The 13,287-nt window shown below is 39.5% G+C and overlaps 1 protein-coding gene across 1 annotated transcript in view; it reads left to right on the top strand.

Moving 5' to 3' along the window:
• GABBR1 (gamma-aminobutyric acid type B receptor subunit 1) overlaps window positions 1-13,287 on the top strand; it is a 126,000-nt gene that overhangs the window by 97,254 nt on the left and 15,459 nt on the right. The window contains exons 10-16 of the mRNA XM_070936756.1: window positions 4,006-4,071; window positions 4,718-4,909; window positions 6,156-6,398; window positions 7,486-7,549; window positions 8,954-9,031; window positions 10,212-10,362; window positions 11,101-11,233. Coding sequence (XP_070792857.1) covers window positions 4,006-4,071; window positions 4,718-4,909; window positions 6,156-6,398; window positions 7,486-7,549; window positions 8,954-9,031; window positions 10,212-10,362; window positions 11,101-11,233 — 927 coding nt within the window. The remainder of the gene's footprint in view (window positions 1-4,005; window positions 4,072-4,717; window positions 4,910-6,155; window positions 6,399-7,485; window positions 7,550-8,953; window positions 9,032-10,211; window positions 10,363-11,100; window positions 11,234-13,287) is intronic.

The following is a 13,287-nucleotide window of genomic DNA, read 5'->3' as shown; positions in this document are numbered from 1 at the left end:
AATTTCATACAAACCGAATCACATTTTCAAGTGCTACTTATCGTTAGATTTTTGGAATTTAACTTTTGAATGGAATGCAGTGCAACTGATGCAGCCTTTTTGAGAGGCCATTGTCCAGAAAGGCTGTGTTGGAATGTTAAATTAAATGAATCATAGAGTTGGAAGGGGATCTAAGAGGTCATCAAAATCAACCCTCTGCACACTGCAAGATTCCCTAAGTCATCCCTGATTGTTGATTATCCAATCATTGTTTAAAATCCTCAGGCAGGGGAAGATAGATAGATAGATAGATAGATAGATAGATAGATAGATAGATAGATAGATAGAGATGGAAAGATAGATAGAAATAGAGATAGATAGATAGATAGATAGATAGATAGATAGATAGATAGATAGATAGATGATAGATAGAGATAGATAGAGATGGATAGATAGAGATAGATAGATAGATAGAGATGGATAGATAGAGATAGATAGATAGATAGAGATAGATAGAGATAGGTAGATAGAGAGATAGAGAGAGATAGAGATAGAGATAGATAGACAGACAGACAGACAGAGACAAACAGATGATAGATAATCTGTATTTACCTCCTTGAATTTTCATCCCACTACATCCACTTACAACCATTCGTTTAGTGACCGTTCGAAGTTACAATAACACTGAAAAGAGTGACTTATGACTATAGATAGGAAGGTAGGTGATAGAGAGATAGAGAGATAGATAGGTTTTTTAACTATTCCTCATAGGATGCGGTTCCCAGTCCTTGGCAGCCCTTCTCTGGACTTGCTCCAATTTATCAATGTCCTTTTGAAACTGGGATTATATGGCCTGGCCAAGGCAGAACAGAACAGGATAATTACCTCCTGGGATCTGGATGCTCTTCAAGAGGCCGTTGTCCTTTTTTGCAGCCGCCTTAATTGTTCTGGGGAACTCGTATAGGGTTGTCTTCTAAATGAGCAATCCCTTTATGATCTTTTCCCTCCGTTAACCTTTCCATAAAAAAACAAACAAACGAGGCCACCCCTGGCCTGCATCCAGCAGTGCAGCTTCAACCCTCCCTGGATCATAATTGCTCTGGGCTCCCAGACAGGACAGATTCATCACAGCCGGCTTAGCCGCCTGCTGAGAGAGAGAGAAAAAAAGCTATCACTGCGATTCTGTTGTCCTCGTGGCAGCTGCCAATCTCCGAACTTAGAGATGGGCAGACTCTCATCCTTCTGATGGTTGCTACTCAGGAAGGAGGTGATGCCTCTGGAATGAATGCACCAAATGCCGTCTCAGTGGCAGTACTTAACCTTTTCATGGATCCTTTAAAAAGCAGAGCATCAGCTGGTAGCAGTCAGATGGCTGTGACCCACCTCCTTTCCTAAGGGGAAAAGCGACTGCCTTTATTCCTATGGAAACCAACAAGTTTATGCCCCACTCAGTTTTAGTGGGACAGGGCCTCCCTTTTACTATATTTTGCAGTGTTTCTCAACCTTGGCAAATTTAAGATGTGTGGTTGGGAAATTCAGGGAGTTGAAGTCCACACATCATAAAGTTGCCAAGGTTGAGAAACACTGCATTATAGGCACTGCAGCATGTCCCCCCCCCACTTACTGGAAGCTATAATGATGCCAGAAAACTTGAGCCCTACGCTTCTCTCCCCAATTCCTAGAAGAGACCAGTTGCAACAGGTACTTCCCACGTCTAAAAATCCAATGGCCCAGTTCAGCGGCATGCATTAATAATTGATGGCACAGAATGATAGATTTGTCAGACCTGGCTCTGCCAGAATGAAAACAAGGAGCTAGGTGCGGGCTTCACCAAATGCCTTGTCTACTTCAAAAATGCAGAATTCCCAGCTAAGCTGTTCTGACACAGAGTACACCACCTGATTAACCATAAGTTCAGGACAGACAAAAAGGAGAATGTCTTCACCCAATGAATAATTAAGTCAGAAATATGTGCCTCGAATGTACAGTGACTGCTTTTTAAGAGGTCTGAACAAATTAAGCACAGTGGCTGATTGAGATCCAGGAGGAAAGGAAAGGAAAGGAAAGGAAAGGAAAGGAAAGGAGAGGAGAGGAGAGGAGAGGAGAGGAGAGGAGAGGAGAGGAGAGGAGAGGAGAGGAGGGGAGGGGAGGGGAGGGGAGGGGAGGGGAGGGGAAGGGGAGGGAGCAGTGGTGGGTTGCTCTGTCCTGGTTCTGTCTGGTTCTTGCGAATCGGTAGTAAAAGCGGCAGGAAGCTCCACCCACCTGCCCGGACATCATAATTGATGATCTGTGCATGTACAGAAGCTTCTGTGCATGTGCAGAAGAGCGTGCACGCGCTCCCGTTGCAAACTGGTAGTAAAGGTAAGTAGAATCTACCCCTGGAAGGGAGGAGAGGAGAGGAGAGGAGAGGAGAGGAGAGGAGAGGAGAGGAGAGGAGAGGAAGAAAGGAAGGGGAAGGGGAAGGGAGGGCAGGAGAGAGGAGGGGAGGAGAGGGCAGAGCAGGGTAGGGCAGGGCAGGACAGGGTAGAGGTCTGTTATACAACTTCCTCCTCCAACTTGGGCTTTTCAGTTACTATACTCTGTTGGCCCTAGTGGCTGAGGATTATGGCAATTAGGACCTAGCACCGAAGGACAGTAACACCAAGTTGGGGAAGGCTGGCCTGTGGCTTGATTCCACAGGGTTTGAATTAACTTTTTACTCATTGTTCTATACTACCTGTTGGAATTTTGTAATTTTAAACCTGCCTGTCATATGTACCCGTGTAAAGACCAATATAATAAAGGAGAGTAATAATGACTTCTGGAAGTCTTAGCAAAATGACACGGTTCCCCCCCCAATAAAATAATGCAAAACAGATTTCCATTTACCCATTTAAGCTAATAGAAAATAGAAACTATTGCTACAGCTGCACTTACTGTATGTAGATAGGATCTTTCCCTCTGTTGTGCATGAAAGGAATAAAATGGTGCTTATGTTGTGAGGCTCAAAATGTAATTGCAGTTGTTGATGTATGGGTGCGTACTTGGGTGCATGCAGTACACCTGCAGAAATATTTCTGTCCTTCATTAGCTGATAGGCAGGTTACATTTTTTGGATTGGTTAAGATTTGGGGATTAATGGTCTGAAAGGGTGAGTTTGCAACTGTGCAGCGGGAAATATCTTTCCATGCAACGTTCTAAAAGCTGTAAGGAAGGGCATTTATACGATTTCATTCTATGTAATGGAAGCATGATCTGCAGTTAAGTATGTTGGATAATACAGGTAGTCCTTGATTTATGACCACAATTGGAACTAGAATTGCTTTGTTGCTAAGCAAGGCAGTTGTTAAGTGAATCGTGCCTCATTTTACCACCTTTTTTTTTAACCATAGTTGTTAAGCAAATCACTGCAATTTATAAGGGAATCATGCCGTCGTTAAGCAAATCCAGCTTCCCCCATTGACTTTGTTTGCCAGCTGGGAAGGTTGCAAGCGGTGATCACGTGACTCCAGGATGATGTCACCGTCATAAGTACATGCTGATTGCCAAGCACTCGATCACATAACTATGGGGATGCTGCGACAGTCGTAAGTGCAAGGACTGGTTGCAACTCACCCTTTTCAGCGATGGCATCACTTTGAACAGTCGATAAATGAATGGTTATAAGCAGGGGTGAAATCCAAAATTTTTCCCTACCGGTTCTGTGGTGGGCATGGCAGGGGAAGGATACTGCAGAATCTCCATTCCCACCCCACTCTTGAGCCAGCCAGAAGTGGTCTTTGCCAGTTCTCCGAACTGCTCAAAATTTCCACTATCGGTTCTCCAGAACCTGTTAGAACCTGCTGGATTTCACCCCTGGTTATAAGTTGAAAACAAACTGCATGTCGGATAGTAGTGAGTACCAACAGAAATACAATTATGTGTCTGTCTATACGTATACATTTGATGAAAGAATGTTGTGTTTTCTAGCATTGGTATTATTCATATATAAGCTTGTCTCCGTAGGAAAATCTTCTGGTCATCTGATTCCACTTTTTCCCTTTCCAGCGCCAGGACGCTCGCATTATTGTTGGGCTGTTTTACGAGACTGAGGCACGAAAGGTTTTCTGTGAGGTGAGTACACGGAATCCTCTGAGTGGACGAGAGAATGCAGATAGAATAGTGGTGGGATTCAAATTTTTTTACTACCGGTTCTGTGGGCGTGGCTCGGTGGGCGTGGCGTGGCTTGGTGGGCATGGCTTGGTAGGCATGGCAGGGGAAGGATACTGTAAAATCTCCATTCCCTCCCCACTACAGGGGAAGGATACTGCAAAATCCCCATTTCCTCCTGATCAGCTGGGACTCGGGAGACAGAGAATAGATGGGAGCGGGACCAGTCAGAGGTGGTATTTACCGGTTCTCCGAACTACTCAAAATTTCCGCTACCGGTTCTTCAGAACTGGTCAGAACCTGCTGGATACCACCTCTGAGATAGAAGCTCCATTCTGCTTCTCGTTCTGGAAAATTAGCATTAGCGGGTGGGAGGATGGCACTAATTTGATGAACTGTTCCGTGCCTCGTGCTCTGGGGTTGTTGGCTTTGTTACTTTCCAGTGAGTAATGCATAGCCGATCTCGCAATGCTTTCTTCCGCCTACCTGTATGTATTCAATGGGACCCTTTCTGTACTGTGATGGTGTGTGCGCTCCTTCTGCCAGGAAGTGTGGCTTCCTCTGTTTGCGAGTTCACCTTCTTTTATTCCTTCTTTGTGAACTGTGGCAGGTGTATAAGGAGCGTTTGTTTGGAAAGAAATATGTCTGGTTCCTGATTGGCTGGTATGCTGACAACTGGTTCCGCATCAAGGACGCAAACATTAATTGCACAGAGGAAGAGATGAGGGAGGCGGTAGAGGGACACATCACCACGGAGATTGTCATGCTGAACCCAGAAAACACCCGCAGCATCTCTAATATGGTGAGGAAGAGCCGCAACAGGCAAGGAACGTGGCCATGTCTTGCTAAAATGAAAACCCAGTTAATTTTCAGGCGAATACATTTTATTAAAAGACATAAGCTCCTGGTTTTCCCCTCTCTTCTCCCCTATTTGTATTTGTATTTGTATTTATTGAATTTGTATACCGCCCTACTCCCGAAGGACTCAGGGCGGTGAACAGCCATAAAAAATAAAACATGAAAGTACAAAATGACCTCATTTTTTAATTTAAATCTTGCATCGATTTTTCCACCCTGTGCATTTGATGAAGTGAGCTGTAATTCAAAAAGCTTAGGCCTGCCAGACTCCTCTTGAGTTTTAAAATAGACTTGCAAATTTATCAAGGAGTTACATTCCTTAGTTTGGACATATTTACTCTATAAATGAATTGGCAGTATAAGAAGTGTGTTATATGCCAATAGCACGTTCATTACACGTAAAATATTTACATATTTTCTTTTATTGCAAATCACTAGTCAAAATTATATACGTTGGCAGGAGATTTTTTTTTATAGTATTTCAGCTAAGCAAAAATATTTTTTTCACACCGATGCTCCCTGATTTTATTAAAAAAAAAACAAGATTGTTTCATGAAAGGTTCTTTTCCATTTAAAAAGAGCTGATTCACTGTATAAAGTAATATTTCTAATTCAATTAAAATTAGAGTTTTCTTTTGGGTAGCTGAGCAGTTATAGATTTCTCTAATAAGATTAATTCTCCTTTTAGAAAACCTTACATTCTTTTGCATTCAATTATGAAACAAATTACAATAAATCTTTGAGCCAATATTATTCTCAAACTTTTTTACAGCAAGATGTTTGTTTTTAATCAGTTTGTAAACCATTTAATACTAAAAACATAATATCAAAGCCGTATACAAAAAATAAAAAATAAAATAACAAAATATAATAAAAAATAATATTCATGCAAACAATTTTAAAGAGATCTAACTGGAACAATGCAGTTCCAGGCAATGCAGTTCCAGGCAGAAAAACCTGGGTAAAAAGGCAAATTTTTAAAAGTATCCAAACCATATATTACCCAATAATAGTATTTTACTGCTTTGCAAATTTAAAATATTTTACATATTTTATAGAAGTATTAAATCCTGTTTATTTATAAATGTTGCATTTTACTTTTTGCTATTTCTTTTTCTTTATTTAAACAATCCCAATAATTATGAATTTTTGCAACAAGGAAGAATGTTGTTTTTCTTGGTCCCCTCTAGACATCGGAGGAATTCATTGAGAAACTGACAAAGCGTGTAGCGAAATCTCCAGAGGAGACTGGGGGTTTCCAGGAAGCCCCATTGGCTTATGATGCCATCTGGGCACTGGCCCTTGCATTGAACAAGACCTCAGCTGAACTGGTAAAGAAAGGGTTACGTCTTGAAGACTTCAATTACAATAACCAGACCATTACAGACGAGATCTACCGAGCCCTCAACTCTTCAGCCTTTGAGGGGGTCTCGGTGAGTGATCCCTTGAAACCAATCTCCTGAAGGTAGGGAATCTGGTGTGCAAAACATTCAGGATCTACCCGTTGGCAAGTCTGTCAGAATTCTGGATCATCAAGTAAGATTATTTTGAGTAAGATCAAAAATCCTGCATTCTCCTTCCAAGCCTATTTGACTTTTTAAAGCCTTTGGTTTTTGGGGTAGAAGTAAATAGGATATGCCAAGAAACCCTGATGGTAAGAAAAAAGAATTATATAAAGAATTATTAGTACAGGATGGTGGCGCAGTGGCCTAGTGGTTAAGGGGTTGGATTTGTTGACCTGAAGATTGGCAACTTGAGACCCAATTACCATGTGATGGAGTGAGCTCCCATTCTTGTCTCAGATCCTCCAACTTAGCAGTTGGAAAATATGGAAAATGCAAGTAGATAAATAGGTACCACTTTGGTGGAAGGGTAACAGTGTTCCTGCGCCTTGGCATATAGTCATGCCGGCCACAAGTCCATAGAAGCGTCTTCAGAGAACCCTGGCTTCCTTGGCTAAGAAACGGAGATGAGCACTGCCCCCTAGAGTCAGATATGATTGAACAGGGAAACCTTTAACATTACCATTACATTTTATTAGTACAGGACATATAATAAAGAAAAGGTCATGAAAGGTAGTAGATCAAGGATAGGTGTCCTACTCAGTTAAGGAACAAAAACTACTTTTTCTATCACCTTTCACTGAGGTTATATGTACACTTTCAGGTACAATATTTCTTCACAATGATGACTTAGTCCTTGAACTGCTTGTCCCATATTTTTGAAAACTGAGATTCTCAGAAACTCTGCTCTGGAAGTAAGACACAAGACAGAAATATTTCTCAAATAGAACTGTACAACCTCCTAGAGCCAGGTTGACTCAACTTCTTAATTTTACATTCTTCAGCGCTATGGCCACTTTTCTCCTCTGAAATTCCTTCTCACTAGAGAGAAACAATAATTCTTTCTCTTAAACTGTTGAGATGTGGGGCTCTTCCCCAGGTAACATTGGCAAGAGATCCCAAACCAGGTTGCCACGATGGGGACCTTCTGTTAATACAATTTCCTTCACTCCCCCAGGGACATGTGGTCTTTGATGCCAGTGGCTCTCGGATGGCCTGGACCCTCATTGAGCAGCTTCAGGGTGAGCAGAGTTCCCAGGATGCTCTACACTATGGGTTTTCCCATTGATTTCAACATCAAGCTGGCTCCCATGCCACATGAAACAGCTGTCGAAACATCACACTCGCATCATTTCTGACCTTTTATCCTTTTTCCACCCCCCACCCCCCAATGGAACACAGATATGCTGTAATTTCCATTTTGGATTTTTTTTTTTTACAGGTAGTACTCAACTTACAACAGTTCGTTTAGGGACCGTTTGAAGTTACACCAGCACTGAAAAAAGTGACTTATGACCGTTTTTCACATGTATGACCGTTGCGGCATCCTCAGGGTCACATTAACAAAATTTAGACACTTGGCAACTGGCTCATACTTATGACAATTGTTGTGTCTTGGGAATCATGTGATCACCTTTTGCAACCTTCTGACAAGCAAAGTCAATGGGGAAGCCAGATTCACTTAACAACGGTGGCAAGAAAGGTCATACAATGCGGCAAAACTCACTGAACAAATGTCTCACTTAGCAACAGAAATGTTGGCTTAATTGTGGTTCTAAGTTGAGGACTAGCTGTACTGTGTGGCAGTCACGCAGTGTTACAGTTACAGGAGTGGTTTTGATTGGCAGGATTCATTTTGCTACTCCTCCCCACCCACCTTTCTTTTCTATTAATTTAGGTGTGTGCCGATAACGCCACGGTGTAACTTATATCACCGGGGGTTTACCTTTCCCCTTTATTTGGAATGATATAGAAATGTATTTTTCTCTGTGTTCTTCATTCCTGCCCTGTTGCACAACTCTATGGAAATCCTACCCTTTAAATAAACACATTTCATACACACACCTAAAATGGCCTTCTGCTGCAGCACAGCTGTACATCCTGTTTAAAAGATTTTGTGAGGAAACGGTAAAGTCAGGTGTGTCAGCACCTTGCAGGAAATTATTGCTCTCCTGGATATTGAAGGGAACAAAAGATTACAATTATGTTCTCATCATTACAGTTTTTTGAGATTATAGCTCATAGAAATGTACTGCTGAGGAGATGCTCTAAAACAAATGATTGTATTTAACAATACCATAGGTTGTGAATCATACCACTGTGCTTGGGAGAATGTCATTTCTTGCCCACAAAGCTGTATAATATCCCACTGAGGGCAAGTAATTATTCAACATTACAAGGATCAGCACTGCACAATAAATACTGTATAATTATGTAGAAATGTTCAATTTTGCATAATTACGTAGGATTTATTTTACCATGTTTCCTTTTATAAAAAGGCAATTAGGTGTTGCTATGCTATTGCTATTTTTTTAAAGATTCAGTTCCATCATTCTGACAGTTTAAAAACTGGCCCAATAGTCTCTCTTTCCGTAAATCCATTCCTTGATTCTTCTATTGTCTAGAATTCTTCTCTCTGCCAACAGATGGTGTCTATAAGAAGATTGGCTATTATGACAGCACCAAGGATAACCTCTCCTGGTATAACAATGACAAGTGGATTGGTAAGAGACTGAAAGATGTTCATTATGAATAAGCGTGTGAAAATTTTTTTGAAATCAAAATGTTTTAAGTGTTCTGAGCTTAAAATAAAATAATATTGCTTTGTTCCAAACTCCAAACAAAAGTTAATCATGCAACCAAATTGCCAAGCTCGGAGCTCAAACCAACAGCCTAAAAACTTAAATCATTCTGAGCAATGGCGTTTTGAGTATTTAAGTTATAGGTAAATACTAAAATACTGCTTGAAATTGAAGCTGGTGATTTCGAATGTTCCAAGATCAAAAACAGAGTTGGACATTCCAACAGTTTTATTCTGAGGCCAGGAATTGCGACAAAATCCTGAAGTTGTTCCAAGTTTTATCCTGCTGTAACACAGTCAAGTGATCATTTCAACAGAACATCTCAAGAAAGTCAGTATAAGACATTTTCTTATATGGTAAGAAAGATAACAAATAAGAAATTTTTAAAAAATTGATGCAATTCAGTTTTTTTCCAATTTATCTGAGGATAGGAAATTCTAGAGATTTTAACTAGTGAGTCAGAATCACTAATAATGAAATTGTAATATGAGGAAATTAACAGACAGATGGGTATGAATGAACTCCTGGTGCATATTTGGGCTAAATATGGGATTTAGATTTGAAAAGATGAAATCTAGCAGTCTAGTGATTTCCTTGAGGTCTAAAAATGTTCTCATCTCAGGTTTAGACATCCTGGGAGCATCTATACTGTCTTAGAGTAGATAACGATTCATTTCAAGAACAATTAAGGCAAAGAGTATACACTTCACAGTGGTGGATAAAGGACGCACGCTATAAATGATAGGAAGGGTCAGATGAATGAGAAATTTTAGAAATTTTAGGAAGCTTTCCACTTCCTTGTATGCATGTGGGTTAATGACCATTGTTATACGATGAAGTTAGCAAATACCATTTTATTGTTGAAATGCTGAATTTCATAATTTAGCATTCCGTGTCTGTCAAGAGGTGCATCTTGGGAAATGCTTCGTGCGTGGGTTGAGTTAGGAGGAACTGCTTAGCCTCAGGCAATGCATCTTTCAAGCTAGTCAGGTTACCATATGGAAACATCCCCGCACGTGAGTCTTTGTGAATCTTCCTGGTGAAAAAGCCTGAGATGTGAATAGGCTCTTGAATTCCTTTCTTCCCATATCTTTCATTGCAGGTGGTGTCCCACCAGCAGATTATACTAAAGTCATCATCACCTTCCGGTACCTTTCCCAGAAGCTCTTCATTTCTGTTTCGGTGCTTTCAAGTTTGGGTATCCTGTTGGCCATCATTTGCTTGGCCTTCAACATCTACAATGGGCATGTCAGGTGGGTGATACTTTTATTTATTTATTAAGTTTATATGCTGCTCATCTCACTGACAAGTGATTCCACTTAAAAAAATCCAGCTTCTTTTGCTAAGTGAAAATTTGTAATTCTATAGTTGAAGACATACTTTGCATTCAGAGTCCCTAAGGTTCATTCTCAAAATATCCAGAACATCTGGATTCTGAAACAATGAAAGAACCATTGCCTGTCAACACAGATCAAGTGTGAGGAACCTGCAGCAGTCTAGATATTGTCACATTTTAATCCTTATCAGTTCCCCAATCTGATGACTCCCAGTAATGTTGGGATTTCAACTCCCAGAATCCCCTGCCAGCATAGCACAAGTTTAGTATTTGAACAACCAAAAGGTAACATGTTAGAGACAACCAAGACAGGGACTATCAAGTCAGAGTAAGGTGGCTTCTTAGATACTTATCTCATATGATACTGAAGGGCATATTCACCCAAAACGATAAAAAAGATTGAATATTTGTTTATTTCACTTAAGCATGCTGAGGCTATTTCAAGATCCAAATCAATGATTCAAAAGCATAAATTAGAATATTTTTTAAAAATCAAATTGAATCAACAATTGAGTTTTAAAACTGGCTACTCAAAATGGATTTTGCCTAGTTCATTTAGCTGAAATACTTTATTATGAATTTGGAAGCAGAGAGCTGGTGACTCGAACCCTTTGTATTCCAGATTCTGCTTGACGGTGTCCTTCTTTTTTTACAGATACATCCAGAACTCTCAGCCATATCTCAATAATATGACAGCTGTGGGCTGTGCACTGGCCCAGGCAGCTGTCTTCCCGCTTGGATTGGATGGCCTTCACATCAGCAAAGAACTCTTCCCTTTTGTTTGCCAGGTACATCATGGCTGCTATAAAGCTTTAGAGAACATCCTGGTAGTTTAATAGCTAAACAAAGAGTAGGAAACCTGAGGCCCTCACATGCCACTGAACTACATTTCCCAGCAAACCTAACCAACTTACCTAATGATAAATGATGCTAGGAGTTACAATCCTGTAGTTTCTGGAGAACCACAGTTACCACCAGCCCTGAGTTATACATGTACCTAAGACCAAATTTCAGAATTTTTCTTCAGTGAAGTCCCCACCACTTAGAATAGAATAGAATAACAGAGTTGGAAGGGACCTTGGAGGTCTTCTAGTCCAACCCCCTGCTTAGGCAGGAAACTCCTAGACCAGTGGTAGGCAAACTTGGCTCTTTCACACCCTGTGGACTTCAACTCCCAGAATTCCTAAGACAGCCTGGCTGTCTTAGGAATTCTGGGAGTTGAAGTCCACAGGGTATGAAAGAGCCAAGTTTGCCTACCACTGTCCTAGACCATTTCAGACAAATGGTTGTCCAATCTCTTCTTAAAGACTTCTAATTCCATTTCTGAACTGAGAGCTACCATTTCAGAACTGAGAGCTACCATGGAAACCAACGATACAGTTCAGAACTAGAACAGACACTATCATATCTGTGCCCCCAAAAGTTGAACGAATACCCTAACTTGGGTCTTACTTTGTGTGAAAAAAAATGCATTTTAAAGAAGTTCCTTAACATTTAAATGTATTAGTATGCAGTAAAAGTACAAATTCTTGTGTCAGTGTTAGATTTTGAGGAGATGGTGTTAGGAAGCCAACTTTTGCTCAACCTGAATTATGTTGGACTGATATTGGACTGGGAATTCATAGTAATTGCATCTCATCCCACATATATATTTGATGTTGTAAACATTTTATTTTAAACACAGGCCTCCAGTCCACAATATAGTAAATAAATAAATCAACAGTGATATTGTTTTAAATCTTTCTGATAACTGTAAATGAGAAAACCATTGAGAACTATATTTCTCTGTCATTAATTGCTCTCTTGATTCGATTTTGTATTCCCCTTGGTGATAAATTCAATAATTCCTATACGGTAACCACTTGTCTGCTGCTTCTCTTCTATAAAATGCTTCTTTTGCTGAGATCCTCAGAGGTGTTTTTGGACACAGTCTGGATTTATATCTATTCCATATTATTAAAATGACACTTCTAATAAAATGGCTTTTAAGATCCACATTAACTTTATGGTATCAAAATACCATAAATGTACTGCAAAATACAATTTCAGATCTGGTTAACCCAATCCTCTTCTGTCCTTTACATCTTATAACGCTTTATATTTAACTCGTAGTTTTATCCCCTTGCCATACAAATTGAAATATATTTTTTTGCCATTGCTTGAATAGTACATAAAAAAAAAATAGTACATAAGTTCTTAAAACATCATTCTGGATAAAACATTCATTTTTATCAAATAAGTCCTCCCTAACAGTGACAGTTTTAATTTCTTCCATCTTAACATGACCTTTTAAATTTCATTCCATATCTAAAATAATAATTTCAAAATAACATATGATTCATATTCATCATCATAATACCCAAGTATTTTACTTTTTTTCTTAATCTTAAACCAGTTTTCTCCATCAGTTCTATTTGATTTTCTATTTTCATTTTTTTGTAAACATCTTTTGATTATTAATCTTAAAACCTACTAGCATACTAAACATATTTAATTTTCCCATTAATGTTTCAACTCCATCCAGTAGTTAACACCGGGTCATCTGCAAAAGGATTGATTTATAAATTTACTTTTTTATCTTAATCTGGTTATTCTCTCATGATATCTTATGTCTCTAATCAGTAACTCAAGAATTAAAATAAGAGTGAAGACAGCAGGTATCCTAATATTGAGCCTTTTTGAATCTCACAGAGTTTTATTAGTTATCTGTGCTTTCCATGAAGTATAAATTGATCTTATCTATTTAATAATATTATCTCTAAGAGTCATGTGTTCTAGAACTCTAAATAAGAAAATCCAATTCAAAACGTTGATGCATCTAAGAAGATCAGCGCAGAATTGT

Source organism: Pituophis catenifer, unplaced genomic scaffold (genome assembly GCF_029215685.1).
Source record: "Pituophis catenifer annectens isolate HBS135680 unplaced genomic scaffold, rPitCat1.0.hap2 SCAF_2, whole genome shotgun sequence".
Classification (NCBI taxonomy): Eukaryota; Metazoa; Chordata; class Lepidosauria; order Squamata; family Colubridae; genus Pituophis; species Pituophis catenifer.
Note: the sequence above shows the minus strand (reverse complement) of the source record. Positions and strands in the feature narration are given on the sequence as shown.